The sequence below is a fragment of the Magnolia sinica genome, chromosome 1 (genome assembly GCF_029962835.1).
Source record: "Magnolia sinica isolate HGM2019 chromosome 1, MsV1, whole genome shotgun sequence".
Lineage (NCBI taxonomy): Eukaryota > Viridiplantae > Streptophyta > Magnoliopsida > Magnoliales > Magnoliaceae > Magnolia > Magnolia sinica.
Window position 1 is genome coordinate 14179181 of NC_080573.1, and position 22745 is coordinate 14201925.

The 22745-nt window shown below is 39.7% G+C and overlaps 1 protein-coding gene and 1 long non-coding RNA gene across 2 annotated transcripts in view; one reads left to right on the forward strand and one right to left on the reverse strand.

The window, feature by feature from the left end:
- Positions 1 to 2339, forward strand: part of LOC131240560 (starch synthase 3, chloroplastic/amyloplastic) — a 70758-nt gene extending 68419 nt beyond the window's left edge. The window contains exon 16 of the mRNA XM_058238854.1: positions 1960 to 2339. Within this exon, the coding sequence (XP_058094837.1) occupies positions 1960 to 2089 (130 nt within the window). The 3' untranslated portion in view covers positions 2090 to 2339. The remainder of the gene's footprint in view (positions 1 to 1959) is intronic.
- Positions 2340 to 7348: 5009 nt separating this feature from the next.
- LOC131225633 (uncharacterized) lies at positions 7349 to 20611 on the reverse strand. Its single transcript, XR_009161606.1, has 2 exons — positions 20121 to 20611; positions 7349 to 7885 (listed from the first exon to the last, which is right to left on the reverse strand). It is a non-coding gene; the product is annotated as an uncharacterized LOC131225633 (long non-coding RNA).
- Between the last annotated feature and the right edge of the window lie 2134 nt (positions 20612 to 22745).

Genomic DNA, 22745 nt, shown 5'->3' on the forward strand with positions numbered 1-22745 from the left:
GGGATTCTATACAGGTTTTCATGAGTATAAGGATCGTTTCTTATCTATAAATAAGCTTTTTGCGACTGCAATGGAAATATGCAAACAACACCATACCCAAAAATAGTCAAATGTCTTCAAATTTGATAGATTTAGAAGCTTAAACTCCTGCTTTAGCTATCATCGGCTGTTAAGCTTACTCTCCCATTCCTGTGTGATACGTGGGCATCCGTTCCTCTGACGATATCAAATGTCTGAGCAAAAAAGGATTCTGTTCCCACCTCCTTTTGAGTAGTATTGACTCTATACATATGGCATTTATGTGATTGAATCTGTCCTCATATGGGGCCCACTATGAATGGATTCATAGCCCGAAAATCCTACTGTTTCAGTGATCCTAGCTGTCCAAGTGGTGTACATCAAATTGGTGGCAAAAAATAAATTGGTTGGTGGTCCAAATTGATTGTGAAAATCATTTAGTTCACATTGTCATGTCACTTTGATTTTTGGGCAATGTCCATCCACAATAAGGCCAAGGATTTGGATTGTCTGGTTGCCTACACTTGTACCTTGGATAAGTCATCGCCATTTAAATGAGATCATAATAGACTCATTTAGCATGCCTTTATATGTGGTGTTTGTTTTTCTTCAACTGTACTGGAATCATACTTTTTTGATGCAGTGAACTTTTGCCCTTGACAAACATTCTCATCCAATAAAATGATAGAAATGGGTCTTGATGTCCAAAGTATTGTGGTCATTCTAACAGACAACTCCAATGTGGTTTGTGCAAGCTCTCCGTGGAGACAAAGGGTGCATTTGGTTGCACCAAATATCATGATATTGGGTGCAACCAAACGCACCCAAAAAGATTAGTCATGTTATTTCTTGAATATGAAATGATATACAGAGACACCTCATCAAAGGACGCAAAAAACTCCTTATCAGGGATCGCAGAACCAAGCCCACCTTCAAACAACCAAATATATGAAGCCGTGTTGGTGGGCCCCACTTTTGTAGAGATTCAATGAGGAGCCACTTTTTCAAGCTAGAGATTTCTCCCCTATTTTATAACCCTGAGTGAACTTCGGTCATAGTTGTTGTTGCTTTCCGCTTCAATTGAGGTTGACTAATGCTGTGACTGTACAAAATACCATCTTGAAGAGAGAGAAACCACATGTGTGCACATATATGGTGAAGCATGTATATGTTGAAAGGACATTGTTTTAGGTGGCCTGTATTTACAGTTCATATACTATATCATTTTCAGTCTTTTGTTGGGTTATGTCATTTGAGAACTGCGGATTGCTTATCATTTTATGGTTACTTCAGATCCAATTGTCCAAAAACTGCTGAAAGCTGAATCATATCGTCTTTTTACAGAGATGCATTCTCTGTTACACAATGATTCAGTTCTAGTTTTTGGTCCAGTTCAAAGTAACTGCATTATTTCTTATAAGCAATTATGGGTCCCACTCACCAACAAATGTCCAAGATTTTCTACATGTGGGATCATGGTTTCAGTGATACAAACCATTGTGATCTGATGGCCCCCTCCATGTGTAGAGGATGCCTTGAATATCTTCCCCATGGGAAGACCTACCCTTCAATCGATGGCACACAAATAGAGAGATACCGGGAACCTTCATGATAATCCATATTCAACCAAAAGATTGTCTAGTTTATCCTATCTGGGAGATTATCAGGGCGTCACCAACCACAGTGAGGCCAGATGAGCAGTTTGGGTCTGCAAGCCTGGGCTCCATGTACAGGACCATACGCATCCGTGGGCCATGCATTTGCTGCTGAGTAGGAACCCTATAGTTCCTCATTTCCTGCACTCTTCCCACAAATACCTTTTTATTGTACTGTTTGGCATATATGAAAAAGGGAATTCAAGTTTTTTTTAAAAGATTGTAATCATGTAGAAAACTGCCAATGTATAACTGGACTTCTTCTTCCTTTTTTTTTTTTTTCCAGAGCAATCACTGCATGGTATGAAGGTCAGGAATGGTTCAACTCGTTATGCAAGCGTGTGATGGAGCAAGACTGGTCTTGGAACCGGCCCGCACTTGATTACATGGAGCTCTACTACTCAGCCTGCAAGTAATGAAAGAAAGGAGTGGAGTCGAAATGGATAGCCCTTTGATACTGTTCATGGTCGGTTTGTACAGCGTTACCGGTCTCTTTTATTACTAGTTTTATTATTTTCATTTCGTAGTCTGGAAGCTTGAGTAGCCTCATCACCTTTCTATTGAATTTGAATAATGGAAGCCAACCTTAGCATTGTTGCGGGGGCAACATCCACTTCTTGTAATTCAAAGGTTGCTGGGAATAAAGGATGCAGTACAGTCCCGCCACATGGGTCTTGGGGGATTTATTAGATTGTTTTCCATTTGTACAAGTTGTCTCATGGTTTAGTGATCTGGACCATTGGTCTGTTGGGCCTCATCATGTATAGATCGCAAGCCACAATCTCGTTGATGTAAACATCCTAGTGTTTTGAGTTGTGAGTATGCGATGGTTAAGAAGGCATTCAACTGAAGAAAAGGCTGATGGAAAGTGGCTAATATCTTCTTATCTGGGGACATTGGTCCATTCACACCGGATTGACCAACGGTTTGATCACTGAACCATGGGTCCAGCTTGTACAAACAGGAAGCTCAAGGATACTACAATTTGAGGATGATATGGTTTACCTGATGACCAAAGTTTATATAAACACAAGGGATGCTCATGCTTCCCACCACGTTATGATCTAGACTGTCCATTTTAAATGTCCCACCTTGCATGGCCTTCATGGAAGAGAAAATTCATACTAATAAGTGATCCTCAACATCAATGAGAAGTGAATTAGAAACTGCTCTGGGCCAGTGTTTTAGCTCTCATTGAATGGACGGTCTGATGCTTGATGAGTATGATTTTTGTCATGTGGCCCATCTATGCTGATAATTTCTTTCAGAACGGTTTGGATAATCAGATGGTGGGTCAGATTGGGTGTGCAGTAATTAAATTACTCGATTGTTTCTAGGGGGTAAGGTCGGGGTAATGAAGGTCCAAAGTTTTCAATTTGAGTATAGGAACTTATTATAATATGGGCTCAGAATTGAATAAAATCAAGTATAAATCTGGGACAAGGAAGGAGAATCTAGTTGACACATTCTCTTTATTATCTATCCAAATCTTAATGAAAAGAATATCTGACCGAGTAGAATATACCATAACGAGATGGAAATCGCTGGACATTCTACTACATCTGACTACTGACTATATTCTAAATCACAGAGAGAGAGGGAGAGAGATTCTACTACATCTGACTACTGACTATATTCTAAATCAGAGAGAGAGAGAGAGAGAGAGAGAGAGAGAGAGAGAGAGAGATTCTACCACATCTGACTACTGACTATATTCTAAATCACACACACACACACACACACACACACACACACACAGACCTCTTCTTCAATTTTATTAATTTAATATTTCAATTTTAACATAATTTTCAAGCAAGCCTATGCACTTTTCATCAATATATGGTCTTTGGTAATACCTACCTCTTGCATGCTTCCTGTGGAACTTACTCTCTGGCCAACATGTCAATGTGTATAATATCTGATCTGTGCAAAAAGGTCTGCGACGCCATGATGATCACCTCTTATGAAAATCGGGCTTGATGCGCTCATTGAGACAGACCAAAAATCATTGGACAACCAATACGGTATGACTCAGTGTACAGGTGTGGCCCACGAATCAGTTCGCCTGATTTTCATACCAATTATCATCATGTTGTACAGGTTGGATATTTTACACCTGACATACTAGCACGAAAGAAATGGCTCATGTGAAAGTTCATATACAGCCCATGTACTGATGATTACATTTGGGAATCTCTACGCATTTTCAAAGAGAGTGAGCAGGAACCCACTTTGATTTGTACTGCATTTCAAGCCATTGGTACACAATCTTCTATGTATTAACTGGGTCACATGACTTTGAACTCAGCCCTCGGTTCCATCTACTGGGTGGGCCCAATGAACCATAGCAATTGATCAGATGATTCTAAATCATCCGATTAGAGTGCTTTAAGAGGCATGGATAATCAAAGGTGAGAGATAGTAGATATTTGATTGTTTTTTGTTTGAATTGCAAATTACTTCAATAATGTAATATAAAAGTGTAATAATTACAAATTACTTTACTGGACTCCTGAAAACATTGCATTTGACTCATTATACTTGTTTTTTGGTTTATCATAGTAAAATCGTAACCATCAGACCTTTTCATTTCTTCAATGTCAAATCATAATAGAAATTTCCATTACTTCAATATCAAATCATCTTATAAATACACTTCCTATTTGGATTGAGATTTCTAAAAATTGCAATGATTACAAATTCTTTTAATTGGTTATTCCCATTTTGATTGGGCTGTAGTAAAATCATAATGATAGTACTTTTACATTATCGAGGTAATTTGCAATCCAAATAAGAATAGTTGCTCTAAACCATCAATCATAACCTGCTAACTAATTTCTATGAAAATAAACAGTCCATATTGAAAGTTGGGATAAGGCTTAAACGAGGTTGATGATGATTGATTATACAGAAGGTTTGATCTGGACGGTCCATCACCTGTGGGCACCTTTGATCAACCATCCCTACCAAAAATTCACTTAGGTTGCATCATCCTAATCATCTAATCCATGGTTAGGAAATAGATGGTTCATTTTTATACTATAAAAAGCTGAATCATGGTAGATCATGTGGAGTCATCGCCCATCTGCTGAAACTCACTTTGATCAATGGATGGGAAATGAACAGCCCATATTCATTGTATTTGAAAAGGTTTAGCTAGTGATTTAGATTGCCCACCTTGTGGGGGCCACGTTAAAGGAGGGATGAAGTGGTTTGAGAGGGATAGAAAGGGGAAAGAGAAAAAGATGGGGGGCTACTGTTTTCTAACTTTCCTGTATATATATAAAAAAGCTGCAGATTTTTTTTTCCCGGAAATAGAAACACCAGAAATCAAACAGGCCCTTGCTGCCCACAAAAAATGGACACTGGGTTCGGCCGGGCCGTGATTGTGGGGCCCACCTTGATGTATTTGTTGTACATCCATGCTGTCCATCTGTTTTGCTGCTCATTTTAGGAGATGGGGCCCAAAAAGGAAGCAGATCCAAATCTCAGGTCGACCACACTACAGGAAACAGTTGTGATTGACCGTTAAAAATTTCTTGTTGGCCACAAACATTTTGGATCAAGCTGAAATCAGTGTTTTCCCTTTTATTCAGGTATGTGAGACCTAATCAACAGCTTGGATGGCAAATAAACATTACAGTGGGCCGTAGGAAGCTTTTAATGGTGGGCGTTCAATCACCACTTTTTCCTGTGGTGTGGTCCACGTCAGATTTGGATCTGCTTCATTTTTGGGTCCATGCCCTAAAATGAGCTGGAAAAACGGATGGACGGCGTGGATATACAATAGATACATCAAGGTGGGCCCCACGGTCGCAGCCTGACCGAACTAGGTCATACCCGGATTCTCCTCGATGGGAAGCTTGGTGGATTGACGGTTCAAACCATTTTTGTGATTGGCACATGTGCTGGTCCACTTGATTACTTTCCATTTAAACCGTTGGTCTGAATGCCACGAAGCTGTTATTCAGTATCATTAAGTTTTCATGATTTTTGGAAAGTGGACCGTACATGTTGCTACCCACCACACAATGGACGGTTTGGATCAACTTATCTAACCACATGAATCCCATCCAGCGGTTAATACTAGTAAAGCATAATCAAAAGTAGGATTTTGTTAACCTTGACAGTGCGACTCATCAGTGCTGCTCAAAGAGATCTGAGCCGTTCATTAGGACGGCCTCCTGTGATAAGCCATTGCCAAAAAAAAACCCACGGCATCCATTGTGGCCCACGAGAAGTGAGACCACATGATATATGGGCCAGAAGATCTAAACACTGGCCCACCTGTTTAGTGGAGATGATACGGTAAAGCAAAAAGGACCAGAGTATGGTAGAGTCCTCTATGGAGTATGCGGCTTGGAGATCCATCGATCGGGGCCGTCCATATAGTTTCATCTCAAACCGTCGCTTTGAAAGCCGGATAATCTGATTCTTTTAAATTTGGAAACACTATCCATCCGTCGATTTCGGTTGTACTGTGGACAGTTGGCTTCACTGTATTCGGGTTCTACTGGCTCTACCGTATCATCTTCCTTTAGGTAGTCACATGCTTAAAAGGTGGCCCTTCTAATGGACGGTCCAGATCTATGAACATCTACAGATTCAAGTGGCCAAAGTGAACACAAACCTAGTACTGCCCACAGTACCGTAAGTTACGGTACTGCACATTTTTTCCTACACGTGTCAAATGTGCAGATCGCATTGCTAGATGCAAAAATCAGGTGGCCCAGATGATCAAAATGAATGAACGGCCGACGATCTCATCACAAGCTGATTTTCACAATAGGTGAGCTTCATGATTGGGCGGACCACTTCAACGGATCGGATGTCTTAAATATGTGACGTATTGGAGGGAAACTATGCGCAGTACGATAAGCTATACTCAGGCGAAGTACCTGATTATGTTCATAAAACTAACATGGCCCACCGAAAGTGGCTCCAGATGCCGTTGGTATGACGAAAGCTTGCCTCAAATAGATAGATATTGGTGAGTTCTGCCGTTTGGTGGTTATGGGTAAAAAGACCAAAGCTTTAATACTCTGGCAGGTGGTTGATACTCAGGCACTAGAAAATTTCACACAGTCATACCTTTAACTTAAACTAAACCGTCCAGATCTGGTTGATTGATGAACGATTAATAGATGGGCATAATGAGAAATAGTTGACGGTCTGGATTCAACAAACAAATACCCATTAATCGTAGCTTGGAATTCTTCAATCAATCTGTTCTGAAATTTGGACGGTTTAATATCACTTTTGCATACATGTACATTGATCCAGACCGTCCAGACCCTTGGGCCCATTTTCAACGGAAAATAGCCTGAAAGACCCACTAGTTGGATGATCTTAACCGTTTAATAGATAACCATCAATTGATCAGATGCTGTTTCCATGTTAGATCCACGGTGGGCCCCATGGTTTGTTGATCTGGATTGGCCTAAGTGCAACTCACGTACATGGGATGAATCACCACCGTATAAAAAATAGCGGTGGACCTGTCAGTGTATCCAACCTATGGAGTATACTCGGATATTGAGTGGATAAAAATGGGGCCCATGGTAGACTGATCCAGACCACTGGCCTGTTGAGGCCCGCCATGTTTCCATGATCCAGACCAATGGTATTTTCATCATGCAAATGGACGGTCGAGAAGCAATGGCTCACATGCAATTGAGAAAAGGTCCAAATTTTGTGGATAGGATCCATCAGAGTGGGACCCAACATACAACTCATCTGGATGACCCAAAAGTGGGCCCCACTTGTAAAAACTGAAAACCCAAATACAGTCTACATATGGTGGGCCAGATTAAAAGGATAGGGATTGGAAATGGAGACGGTACAGGGCATGGATGTGGATGGGATGGCAGTGTACCAGTTTTTGTTCGGCTGGGAATTAATGCGCATCGAAAGCATATGGCTTTTGTAATTGAGTGTGGTCCCTCTGACGTTTCACTTTATGGCTCCTCTAACCGCTGCTACTTTCCACAAATGAGTCCATCTTCATCCCAACCGTTCATTTTCCTCGCACGAGTCTGTCCCACGTGATGTGTGGCCTGGCCTGAATTATAGGCCAGCCCATGTTCATAGTCAGCCGCTACAGAACGTTTGGCTTGGATTTCTCACACTTGTGTCGGATTAGCATATAGAGAAAGTTTTGATACTCTGGTAGAGTGTGATGGATGATAAGCAGGCAATTGGAAATTGCACACCTGGCACATAATTAGTTAAATGAAACAGTGAAAATTATGGCACCCAGTGTAGACTTACCATGGAATATATATATATATATATATATATATATATATATATATATATATATATATATATATATATATATATATATATATATAAGCTTATTTGATTATTTGATAATCGGATCCATGGACATTTATTGGACGGTTAAAAATGAAAAATATCAAATGGTCTTATTAATACGACTATGTGTGGACGAATCAGATGTTAGGATTTGTCGACTAATCTGATCTTGGGATTGTGCTTGGCGACGGTGGGACGCATAATCTAGTCGGTTTTACTTGAGTAAATATATGCCACGTGTACAATTTTGAGTGCCTGCGTATCAAGCATCATATGCAGGCTGAGTATCAATATAACTCCTCTAGCACGACGGCTTATATGATAGTTCACCATCATTTTGAAGATGAAAACTCAGTCCTCCTTAAGTGTGGTAAAGATGTACAGCTATCCAGACCATCCAAAAGGTGGGCCACACTGTAAAGAGGCTATATATCTAAAATCACATAGATCAAGTAGTTCTGACCATCCACTGGCTGACTATCAAATGGATGGTTAAAAATAAATCAACGAAATCCACATTCCAAGAGAAAAATCTGATAATTACCATAATATTCTTGATGCAGTTTTCAAGTTATGCTCTATCCACAATGGGACCAGTGATTCCAGCAGTCTGGATTGCCGTAAAACTATGTCATGTGTCCGGTCAAAGAGTCACCATCGTCAGGTAATTTAGAAGTATTTCCCATGCCAGAGTCGAAAAAAAAATAAAAATAAATAAATAAATAAGAACGTGATGGTGAATAGAAGGTGGATTTGTATGGCACAAGTCCTCAGTGATAGGATTTTCCTCCTCAGGTTAGAGGAGATGAGGTGCGGTTCGGATGCTACAAATAGTAGAATCACCGCGCTACTTGACCAGTTAAGAGCACTGCTCGACCGGTCGAGTGAACAGTGATCGACCAGTCAAGGGTCACTCGACTTAAACTCCAGTGAGCTTAGTGAACAGTGCTCGACCAGTCGAGGGCCGGCTCGACCAGTCGAGTGAATAGTGCTCGACCAGTCCTGGTTATGCAGTTTCTAAGGCCTTTTGCAACAGGATGCGGAAGGGAGTTTCCTAAACTATAAATAGGAGGTACTTAGGGCTTTCTAGGTAATGCAAGAGGTAATACAAGAGGGTTTTCTAAAGCTTTGAAAGGATTTGCTAAAGCGTTTAGGGTTATTAAAGGTGTGTGTGTGTGTGTGTGTGAGAGAGAGAGAGAGAGAGAGAGAGAGAGCTTGTGGAAGGAAGGTTATGCTCGTAGAGGTGATCTACCGTGCACTCAACATCTCAACGCTTCTACGTCCTCGTAATTAGTGAGATCTCTCCATTTTTCTTTTATTCTTTTATTGTTTATCCACTCCTGCGTGAGTAAAAAAGGTTGTAACGTTCTACTTCATAGTGGATTGTTGATCTGGATGAGGTCCCGTGATTTTTACCTCTTTGAGGGTTTTCCACGTAAAAATCACTTGTGTGGTGTGATTTATGCTTCGATTTATTTCATTGCTTTATTATCTCATAATTCTGGTTTGTTTTGGGAGGCTAGATCCTAAGATTTTGTGTAAGGCCCCCAACAAAGTAGTATTAAAGTTAAGTTCATTGAACGGGTAAGATCAGTTTTGAATTATGGAAGATGGATCATCAAGGATGATCTGCCTCAATGGTTCTAACTGGACCATATAGAAGGTTAAGATGGAGGACTTGCTTTATTGCAATGACTTATATTCTCCAATTTTAGGCATATTAGCAAAGTCCAAGGATATGTCTGATGATGATTAGAAGAAGATGAACCGAAAAGAGGTGGGGTTTATTAAACAATAGTTGAATGATTCCGTATTCCACCATGTATCTACATAGACCTCAGCCGCTAGCCTATGGCTGAAATTACAAGGGCTATATGAGAGGAAAACAACTGGTAATAAGATTATTCTGATAAGGCGACTTGTGAATCTCAAGTTCAAAGATGGTGGTTCTGTGGCTGAGCACATGAATGAGGTCAGTAATATATTGAACAGCTCTCCGCTACGAAGATGGTCGTGGATGATGAATTTCACGCTTTGCTATTACTTAGTTCATTGCCTGACAGTTGGGAGACATCGGTGGTGTCTGTAAATAACTTCGCGCCATATGGAAAGATATCCATGGAACAGGTAATCAATTGTCTCTTCAATGAGGAGACAAGGAGGAAGTCTCAGGGGTCTACTCAACAAGAGGCCCGTGTGACACAGGAACGAAGGAAAGACCCGAGATAAATCAAGAGGCAAGTCGAGTACCAGAAAAGATGTTGATTTCTAGAATTGTGGCAAGAAGGGCCACTATAAGCATGAATGTCGTAGTAAGAAGAACGACAAGAAAGGAAAATGAAAGGAAAAGGAAGATGAATTAGATTCCACTGTGGTCGCTTCAGATGGTGACGTTGTAGTTATTCTTTCAGTAGATCATAATGTTTGTCTCACGGCTACGAGTCAGGACACCGACTGGGTGATTGACTCATGAGCTTCTTTTCATGTGACTCCACGTAGGGACTTCTTCACAAGTTATAAGTTAGGTAACTATGGGACCGTGAAAATGGAAAATTTTGACGTATCGAAGATCGTAGGAGTCGGTGATATTTGTGTGAAGATCGATGTGGACTGCATATTGGTTCTCAGGGATGTAGGGCATATCCCAGACCTTCACCTCAACTTGATGTCGACGGGAAAGTTGGATAATGATGGCTATGAAAGCCGGTTTGCTAGTGGGCGGTGGAAGCTTATCAAGGGTTCGTTGATAGCAGGTAGAGGAAAGAAGTGTTACACCCTTTATAAGGCAAGTGTCAGTGTGTGCAAGGGTGGGTTGAACGCATCGAAAGATTCAGTTATTGACATGTGGCACAGGCGTCTAGGCCACATGAGTGAAAAGAGGCTTCAACTATTAATGAGGAAGATGCTCCTTGCAGACGTGACAGGTATACCTCTCAAAACCTGTATTAATTATTTATTAGGGAAACAGCATAGAGTCTCATTTATTAAATCTGTTTTTCGTGTTAATAAAGTGCTTGCATTAGATTTGGTTTATTCTGATGTTTGTAGTCATATGAGGACAAAAATCTTGGGTGGGGCATTGTATTTTATTACTTTTATAGATGATGCATCTAAAAGGGTTTGAGTTTATGTTTTGAAATCTAAGGATGAGGTCTTTGGTGATTTAAATTGTTTCATGCTATGGTCGAGAGAGAGACAGGTAGATCATTGAAGTGCATCCGCACTGATAATTGTGGTGAATACATTGGCCACTTTCATAAGTATTGTAAGTCCCTGGGTATACGGCATGAACAGACGGTTCTTAAGACCCCCCCAGCATATTGGTGTGGCTGAGAGAATGAATTGCACCATTGTACAGAGAATCAGATGCATGTTATCCCATGCGAAATTGCCCAAGATGTTCTAGGGAGAAGCAATGCACACAGCAATGTATCTGATAAACAGGTCTCCATTAGCCTCGTTGAATGGAGAAGTGTCTGAGAAGGTGTGGACTGGACAAGATCCATCGTACAGTCATCTCAAGGTGTTTGGATGCAAGGCATCCGTTCAAGTACTGAAAGACGAGAGGTCTAAGCTCGATACGAAGATCAGACAGTGTGTGTTCTTGGGGTACGGTGATGAAAAGTTTGGCTACAGACTGTGGGATCTGACTGAGAAGAAGCTCGTTAGGAGCAGATATGTGGTTTTCTTTAAAGACATTTGTAAGCCAGAAAAGACACAGCCTTGTTTAGGAGAGCTAGAGGATATAGATCCGGTTATTCCTCCCGTGGTGCCCGATGACGGGGCATTACAGTAAGGTGCAGAGGACGAGGGAGTTCCTACAAAAGATGGATTGGGAGAGCAGCCCCCACCTGATCCATAAGTGAGGAGGTCATCTAGGGACAGACAACCGTCCAAAAGGTACTCGTCGCATGAGTACATTATGTTCACTGATGGGGGAGAGCCAGAAGATTATTCTGAAGCCCTAGCCGACAAGTATAAGAGGGAGTGGTTGAAAGCTATACAAGAAGAGATGAAATCTTTGCATAAGAACCACACCTATAATATGGTGAAACTGCCTAAGGGCAAGAAAGCTCTGAGCAACAAGTGGGTGTTTAGAAGGAATGTTGAGCAGAAGATTTCCGTCCTACGTGGATCGGTTATAGCCATGGATGTCTATATTTTTGTTACATATATATTTGGAAGATTATCTTAGATGGTTATTCATACATGTATTGTTCACTTGATAGTCAAGTATATAATCGTGTTTCTCTTTATTTATATATGTGTGTGTACGTGTGCGTGTGTGTGTGTGTGTGTGAATTCATCTAATTTATTAATTTTAACCCTTGTTTCACATGGGTTTGCTGGCTCCACAGGCACTTTGAACATATGCTAATCAGTTGTATGTGTACTTATCCTAGTCATGTATTGGGATTTTTTTGGTTTGTACTCTTTTAGAAGCTTTTTGGATTTGGATAAAATTGCGTCATGAGAAGCAATTGCGCGTAGCAGCCATAATGTTCATGGTTTGTAGATCCCCTTTGCATGGAATTAAATTAATTTTAGACAAGTAAATATGGATACATGATCATAAGATTTTGAATTTGGTGTTTTTATCATAGAAGTAGAATCATTTGTCAATGATAGTGTATGGTTTTGGTGTATATAAGGATTACGGCTATTTGTGCACATGCTTGACATATTTCAATGTGCAACATGTGTGACCTTCCAAGTTCAAGCATTCTAGTGAGCATACATGCCACCAATAATTTTCAAGTATTAAAAAATGTTATATAAGTTTCAATTGTATATGTACACATGTAAATGTGATACTATAACGTCTTAAAAAAATTCGTGCATAGACCTGAGTACCACCTCAGGCAGAAATCACTAAGGACCGAATCCTTTAAAAATTAGACAAAAATTAATTAAGTACTAAACTGAATTACTCGACAAATTAGTTCGAATAACTTTCTATACGAACTGCAAGACCCAAAACAAGTAGAATCACTAACTCTACATTTCCTAAAAACCTAGGATCAATTTTAAAACTCAGTTGCTCACGGGAGTATCTTCAAACTCCGTATCGGACCTGAACTGCGCGTCAAAAGTCCGATTAACGCGAAACTATACGGTTATGACCACCTTACTGGGCTTGACAACCATCTCAGAAATCAAGTCCAATAGTATCCAGAAACGCACAACTTAAGCCCGAAGCGAAGTGTATGAGAAATATGAATATCTTTAGAAAATAGACTCAAACTTAAGTGAATTGGGTCGTTCGCTTACAGGCCAAATATAAGATTTCAGACTGTCAAATTCTGACCCAACTACATCCTCTGATTAGAAAAATTTCTCTACACATGTCAGTGCACGTGTGGCCTTAATCGAGTGACGATGACCGTTGAACTAAAACTAGTCCTTCATGGTCGATCCACAAATCCAATCAGACCGAAATCTTTACCTGATATAGATCCATTGTCAGGAAACTTTCTTTGGATTATATGTAGAAAATGTACTTCCAGATGAGCTCCGTTGGCCCGAAACAGACAACTTTTGGCTATAAGCTAAGTATACCATGGGCCTGGGGCCATTGACATCAATTCTGGGCCTATATGAGGGCATTAACCCACCCCTCTCTCATTACATACGAATTTCCTAACCTTAAGAGAGAGAAGAGAGAAAAGAGAAGGAGAAAGTGAGGAGAAGAGAGAGTGAGTGAGAGATAGTTGCTGGGATTCAATCCAACCGCTCCATGTGCTGAATCATCCTACCTGTATCGCTATACTGGGGAATTAGAATCTATTCTTGGGTAAGAAATCCAAACCCTAATCTGTGTTAGGTATGCAAATAGAGTAAATGGTGAAATAGCTAACTTATTTCATGCTATAGGTTGTCGTTGTGTCGTAGACAAAGACGTAGTGTTTAAATTGAGTGCGATACGAGTTTACCGACGAAAGGTGCAGACTATAAAAATTTAGGTTATGGTTTTCAAGGCTTTCAATGTCAGTTAATAATTTATGACTGACTTGATTGCTATCACATATACTTAGATGCGATGTTTTTCACGTATTACATATATATATATATATATGAACTATGTTGAAATTAATGTATTCCATGTGTTTGTTGAAATGTTTGTATGAATATAGAATTATGATTTGTGCTTGCCGTGATTGTTGTTTTGGGAATACATGATTGTTGTACGTGTGGCAACTCCTTTATGAAAGGATTTGCTATAATATATGTTATAACTAATTTATTAGATATATGTTGATATGTGTAGTCTAAGTGTTTGATAAAATGTCCGAATGAGAAAATGCTTGTTGAAATATGAGGGTGTTGAGATAGGATTCTCAATTACCTAATCTATAGCTACAGTTTCCTTCATGTAACTTAACTTACTACTACGTGATTTATGGATGAAATGCCTATGTATAATAACATGAGTACTATGTGTTTGTTGAAATGCTCAAATGAGATTTATGTTTAATTTAGTTGTCACATGTTGCTTGGACAATCACATTTAGATGTTTATTGTTTTGAGTATGATTGGGACTAGTACGTACTCTAAGCAATCGATAACGGCTTACGATCAGTGGCCGAACTAGTTTCGTTATGACGAATACGTTCGATGAATCCGAGTCGTACGCTGATTATTGACAGTGGTTAGGCCACGAGGAGTGCGTATGCACTCCATGTCGATAAATTTAATGTGCGCTCGTACCAATCGAGCTTATCAAGTAACCCGATTGGCCTAATGTATGTTCACCATGTATAGACGCTATTGTTTGAATGTAAGGTACTACTTACCATTGAAAAACCCGTTTAACCTTGGTACCACGATCCGCTAAGACTTATGAGCCGGGCATGATGGTGTATAGGACACCGTCGTCGAGCTGTCGGCCTACGCTGGGGTAACGAGCCTCCCCGTAGTGACCAGTGAGCAACCCAAACTCATAAGCCGAATATGGTGCTGTATGGGACACCGTATTCGAACTGTCGGCCTGCGCTAAGGTGACGAGCCTTTCTCGTAGTAACCTTAAGTATAAAATAGGCTTACGATCAGGTGACGAGCCTCTCGTAGTGACCTCGAGTGTGAATTAAGCCTACGCCGAGGTGACGAGCCTCCCGTAACGACGTATAGTGTAAACTCACGAACTTGCCTATCGTATGTGATTAACTAGGATTGACGACCTTAGATGGATCATTGTTTGGGTAAATGATATAAAGGAAGGTACCTTAGCTTCCTAAACCTGTTATATGAATAGGTCTAATTAAGAACTTGACTAATCACGCACATGCACCGCATTGCATGTGCCTTTGGCATTGGAGTTGAGCACAGCGGGAGTGTTGCTTGCGCTATCATGAGATGATGTCGCAGAGGGAGTGTAGGCAAGGATATACATCATTATCGCATCTCATCTTTGCATTAACCAGAGTACTTAGGAATACTTGTTGTATTACTTTATCATTACTGCTTGACTGAATTGATAACATGTTAACATTTGCTTTATTGCTCCGCTGAGTTAATCACTCACTCCCACTCTGGGATGGTGTTTTAAAACACCAACCAAACTTTGTTGTAGTTTCAGGTGATGACGAGGCTTATAAGGCGGAGCCTGACTTCTATGACAACAAGGAGGAGTTCTCCTATCTGCAACTCTCTGGCAAGTCTATATAGACCTGGAGTTATATCACTGGGGCTACAGGGATGTGGATTAAATGACATTACACTTTATCATTTTGTTTATTTTGGAACTAAACATGTAATTATTTAACCTAGTAATATGTTCACACTCTAGAGACTTACAATAACTTATGTGTGTTATATATTTATCATAGTCTTCCGTTTGCATAATCTAATTGTCTCTGAAGTATAATATGCTGATCTAAGTTAATCTCATTCATGTTTAATGCACTAATATGAACAACATTTAATCATTATTATCTATGTTGCATAAGTGATGCGTTGAAACTCGGGAGCCAAGCTTCTGCTCAACCCTCGATTTTCAGGACGTTACAGATACTAACCAATCTTTTAAGTTTTCCGCATATGCCATAACCTAAACAATCAGGTAGTGAAATCCCATTACGGCGTGGTATAAACTCTGAGGAGTTTCAACACAAGGTCTTGGGTTCGAAACCCATAGGTGGTGAAATCCCACTATAGCGTGCATGGGTGTGGTGGGTGTGTGTGTAAATTTATAATAATAAAAAATAAAAAAATAATAAATAATAAAAATAAAAAACCTAAACAATTAGCCAGTAATAGCATGTTCATAACTAATAGCCCTGACAACATGTCATGAATTCGTAGTTACGACACAACCTTGTCGGAATCCAAACAAGCTTTTACTAGCTATTAGATAATGGATACATTAGGACCTGGAATTATTGTGTGATGAACATATGAGATTTCAAGAATTAAGGAGTACAAAGACATAAACTATGACAATCTAAAGGGTTTATTGATCCTCCACATGTGTGGCCTACTTGATAATTTGTCAAGTTTCATTTTTCCAAATAATCTACAGGATTTATCCCACCCACTTAATGCATTTATACAAGTGGAGGTTGGCACGTATGCCCATGTATAAAAGTGTGTATGGAATGGGGAAGAAGCTGGTAGAAAACATCTTCAATAAAGGCCCATTTGATGAGGGGAAAAAACCAAACTTATAATAATGATTTTTACTACCATGGCAAAAGTGCGAATTCTAAAATTTTGATTGTGCTTGATTTCTACTTAAAATTAAAATTTAAAAATTAAAAAAAAAAAAAAAAAAAACCTCAAATGAAATGCCCTATTTAGCCTTGTAGACCCCTCCGGTCCGAGGTGGACAGGTTACTACCGCCACCAGAACCTAGCTAGAGTCGACTTGTCCTATCAAGGGCTCTATGGGGCCACCATGATCTTTGTGTTTTATCTAAGCTGTTCATAAATTTGAAAGATCATTTTATGTAATGAGCTTGAAAAGGAGGCAGACTACATCAAAGGAAGTAATGGTAACAATGACAAATCGTTTAAACCTTCCTAAAGCTCTTATATCTGCTTATTTGTCATCTGACTTGTTCACAAGGTCACGTAGATCTCAGTGAACTGAAAACATAAATATTGGCTTGATCCAAACTCCTATAGTCTTCGGGAGGTTTCCAATGGTACATGTTCAATCTACTTTTTATTATATGGTCCACTTGAGCATTTAATCTACCTTTCATCACCTTGAATGATTTGCTAAAAAAAGATAAACGGTTTCAATAAAACAAATACAACATGGCGGCCCCACTAACTCTAGCTAGGTCCTTATAGGAGTAGCCGATTCGCACGGGTAAAGAAAGATAACTATAAATAATAACTTTGTGGAATTCATTATTTTCTTCATGAATCAAATATAAAAACAGTCAAATAAAATTTATTTTCTTTTCACACATAATCTTTATAATCTAACGGTCGCAAAATCAGAACATTTTGTTTATTTAGAAATCTCAATAGTCAAGATTTATAGGTGAGCTAAATATTCATGCAAAGCGAATCTTATGCACCTAATACACATATAAGGTGCAAATGCACTTTTTACAGGTCAAACGATCACATATTTAAATAATTAATAATTAGGTAGAGAAGACTTATATATGTTAAATACATTAAAGGTTACGTGCCTTTTCAAAGTGGGATTTAAACTTTTGCGAGCGAAAAAAGAAAGTTTTAAGTACTTTCCCAGGTAGCAAAAGTTCAAAGTTTCTAAAGGGTTTCATAAAGGTAACAATCAAGTATGCAACACTTGGACAGAGCATACAATTAATCTGGACCGTCAATTAGGCTGAGGACCCATTTCATGGGCCACAGTGGAAAAACCATACAGATCATATGAGTAAGTCTACACGTAAAATGGCTCTGGTTTTTAAGCCATGGATGTGTTAGAACGGTAGAAAGTCATTGTAGCCTACACAAATTAATGTAGCAATTGTTGATTATAGCTGCTTTTATATAAATCATCTTGACCGTACATTTTGTAGGCAGTCAATTGGACGGCTGGCGTTGTCTTATCAGTGAAAATTTCTCTTTGTGGGCCATGAAGGCTAATGTTGCTATGGATTGGATTTTTCGTCAATTATAATTTTCATTGAGTCTATCTATGAATAGGATCAATTAGATGGACGGTCAGATCAACCGTTCTGCCTGCCACCTGTTGAGCATCCATTGACCATGGGCTTTCTTGATCCGGCATAAGCATGACGTATGTGGACCTCAATCCATACTGTCCAAGTCATGGCCACTTCATGATGGGTGGGGCATTACTTGAGAAACTCACCGATCGGATGATCCTAGCTGTCCAATCGATGGCCATCAAACAGATGATCAAAAGGGACGGTCGGCAGCCAAATTCAACAACTGAATGAGGTCAACAGGATCCGATCAATGTGATTTTCAGGCCCATTTACAATATGTCCCAGGAATTGGAAGGTCTGGATTACATCCTTACAGTTGCAACACTGAGATTTTACTGTGGATGGCATTAGATTCATCCACAACGTAGTTTTTTTTTTCTCTCATTTTATCTATGGATGGGATGCTAAATGCATACGTATAAGTTTGTTATCAAAGCATGAATGAGATCCGGACCGTTCATCTGATGGACCCTGCTATGGATGTGTTGTGCCCACAAAACCGATCTGATGATCCTAGCTGCCAATTAGAGGATCCCTGAGATTTGCAAATGAACGATCATGAGTGTGACCAAAGTACGCATTCGATGGACCAAATTCCTCGTACAGGCCGATGTGGTGTGGCCAGCAGATGAATGTTCTAGACTGCTTGCTGGCCTTTCTTGGCCTTTTTATATGTTACACCTGACTCAGGCTGACTCTGGTTAATCGCATGATAAAGCAGTCCTGCCACGTCTACAGTTACAATATCCATATCGTTCATTTGGTGGACCCTAGCTTAGATAGCCTCGAGGAGAAAAATCATCACGATCGGGCTAACACTGCCCTTTGATTTCTGGCCTTCAAATGGACAGTGAAAATAAAAAAGTTCAACGGCCCAAAATCAAAGCAGAAAATCCCATTGATGGGAAAGCTGCGGCCCACCCAATCACTATTAGGTTTTGTACCATACGACCTAGATGGATAATCCTGATTCATCTACACTACGGTGAGAGTTCACCACCATTTTTTTAAGTTGTGAAACCTCATCGACAGTACATGCGGAGTACATCTAGAGCAATCCAGACCGTCTAAAAATCTTAATTATTTGATTCTAATCATTGAATCAGGAAATCCAAAACTTGGTTGTTTTAATTTAATCCGTCCATTTAATAGCCACGGAATTGGATGGCTAGGATCATTCTCTCAGTGCAATTTCCACACCATGCTCAATCCACAATGCTCCTGCAATTTGGACGATTTGGATCAACATACACGTGTGGCACATGTACGGTGGGATGAACTGTCACCCTAGTCTTATCCTTCTTTTTCTCTTTCTTATCTAATTATGGATGCTTTAATGACTACAATAAATCCCAACGAAACGGCCTTCATTTGGTTTCATTTATTTCGTCAGCTGTGGGACTTTATTCAAACCCTAAACCTATTTTACCTATCACAACCCTCCTTTTGACACCTACACCCCAATCCAAAGACATTATAATGATTGACATGTACTTTTTATCAGATTAAAAGTGGGGTGTCTTATCAAAAAAATGGGGTGTGGAATATTCCCTCCATTAACTTAAACTAAGCTTAATCAGAATCCAAGATCAAGATTGTGAAATAAAATAGTAGGGTCTGTTTGGATTGTCACAAATCTCAATTGCCACTTTGGCTCCAAATTGCAATTTGAGGGCTATTTCTCACTATGGATGTTAAAACTAACGTAGGAAATTCAGTTCACTTGGGCGCGTTTGGATGCCCAATATTGAGATGGATTGCAATATAACTTAATTCAATGAAGTGGAAATGACCCAAGTGGGTACGGGATCAGTTTAGTTCAAAGTGACCACTGAACCCCAAAATACAATTCCATATGATTGTGAATTGGGTTATTGGAATTCATTTCAATTGGGCATCCAAACGCACCTTCCAAGAAAAATCAAACAAGAAAGAAGATAAGGGAAAAAGAGAAGTAGTGATTGGATTGTATACCTTGTGTTTGAGTTGGAGGAGGAATAGGTAGGAGATATTGACGCGGCTCAATCCAATCACATGGCTAGTATAGCATCTAACCATGTTATCAAATTGAGGCACGCCAATACCTCCTATTTGATCCATTTTCTAGTAAAATTCTCATTCTGATGGGACTTGGGATGCATGCTTCATCTAGAATTTGCGATGATCCTCCGATGTGTCGGCCGGCGATCGGTTGCAACAGGAAAGAACCATGGCCACATGATACTTGTTTGAGAGAGAGGGTATTTGGGGATAACAAGCAAAGAAAGAAGAGTGTAAAATAGGAAGGTTAGAGATTGAATATAAAAGTGGGGAGATTCTTTTTAGCTCTACCAACACCGACGTGTGTTGCAAAAAGCTATCTATGGCCTTCTTCTTGCTTTTGAGTGTCTGTTGCACTGGCGTGCCTCATGTTGGGTAAAGGTTCTACAAAGGAAGGAGAGAGAGAGAGAGAGAGAGAGAGAGAGAGAGAGTGAGAGAGAGGATTTCCTCACACATATGGGCATTACTAGAGAGAGAGAGGATTTCCTTACACATATATGGGCATTACTAGAGAGAGAGAGAGAGAGAGAGAGAGAGAGAGGGAGGGTGTAGGTGTGTGGCTTACATATATGGGCCAGATACTTGAGAGGGACTCATTTCATGGTGCAATGCAAAGGTCTACATTGCATTGGACTTTTTCTTTTTGATTCCTCATTCAAACGGGCATCAATCAATTGCTGGCTCAGGGGAAGCAGATAAGAGCGAGAGTAACGTTCCACTACCCTATAACTCTACAGTAACCTTTCCATGCACATACTTGCATTGCTACTTGTTCCCATCTTCATCACCTACCTCGACTGTCCATTCCATCCATTTTACTTTTCTAGGATCCTAGTAAACTTCGTGCCGATCGGATGATCCAAACCATCCATTCACTGGCATTTGACAACATCAGTCCTAAGAGATAGATAGGTTCAATCACAGATGTTTAGGACCATCTCACAACCTAGTTTTTTGCATGGTATTGTAAGAACATAGACTGGATTTGATGGACGGTCCAGATAGGTGATGTGAATGCCAACAAGCCCAAATGCAACAATTTGCATGGGAACCTTCCATGCACAGTAGATCATTTCACCATTTGAATAGGATGATATATTATAAAAGTCAAGATGTGAAAACTCAATATCCACCCCAAGTCCTGTTTACATTCAAATAATTTCCCATTCTATTATGAGGTCTTCCCTACCACGTGATGATCCAGACCGTTAATCTAGAAGGTCCTGTACCATTAGGCCCATATAGAAAAAAGGGTCCCACAGATATATTTTTTTCTCACCATGCTAAGGTGCATTAGGAACTGCATTACTGGCCAATTGTTTCTAGCTCTCCTTGTGTGCACGATAATATCTTCCACGCGTGTTTATTTTATCATTTATCATTGTAAGATATGGTAAATAAGCAATCATGAATTACAATGGGAATTACAGCTTGATGCCTTTTTCTCTGAGTTGACAGTTATGGTTGTTTTAAGAGAAATATTAAAATCTATGGATCCCATCGTAATGTATGTGTCCGATCCATACCGTTCATCCGTTTTACTGGATCATTTTTGGGCATGAAGCTAAAATTCAGGTAAATAAAAATCGCAAGTCGACCACACTAGAAGAAATAGGAGTTAAACGCCTACATTTAAATTTCTTGTCAGCTATGGAAGTTTTGGACCAAGCTAGTGTTTTGGCTTCATGCATGTCCATTTGACTGTATGAACAGGTTGGATGAAAGATACACATATCATATGAAATCCGTATGAGATTTAAGATTTCAACTGTGGATGTCATTATCCCGTGTTTCCTGTGGTGTGGTCTGGTCTACAATAAACCTTGGATTTTTCCTCATTTCCTGGCTCATGTTCTAAAATTAGCCCTTAAAACAGATAGACGCGTGGATCTGACACATACATTATGGTGGGACCCACTGACTTCGAGGCCTAAATCCTCGAAATATTCTCTTCCAAAGGATGCTGAAAAGTGATCATCATAGATTTATCATCATTTACTGTGGAAATTGAAAAAATTAAAAACTACATGGGCCATCTGTAATGAAAACTTCTAGATGAACGGTCTGATCATTGAAGGGTAGGTGAGGGTATGGAATGCTCCTGCTTGATACTTCTTAAGACTTGCATATCTGAGTTGTTTGGCACACGTGGCAATGGGCTGCAATCACGTGATATCCTAGCCATTCATCAGGTTAGTCCTATGAATTATTAAGAGTAACCAATTTAGTTCTTATTGGTGTTATAGTGTGTGTGTGTGTGTATATATATATATATATATATATATATATATATATAAGTTCTTTGATATAGAGTCCAACCGCATAAGACAATTCTTCCACTTTTATACTCCAAGTAAAAGACTATCACGCCTAAACCTATCCTGCTGTACTTGGTCCCACCATGATCATGTCTGTCCAAAAAATCAGGGTCGTCCATTCATTACATGGTCACACGCGTGATAAAAATAGCTGGTGACAGAAGTGATAAACAGTCCAACATTCAACATACATGCGTGGCCCACTTGAAAGATCATGAGTAGGAATCACTTATAGGTCAAA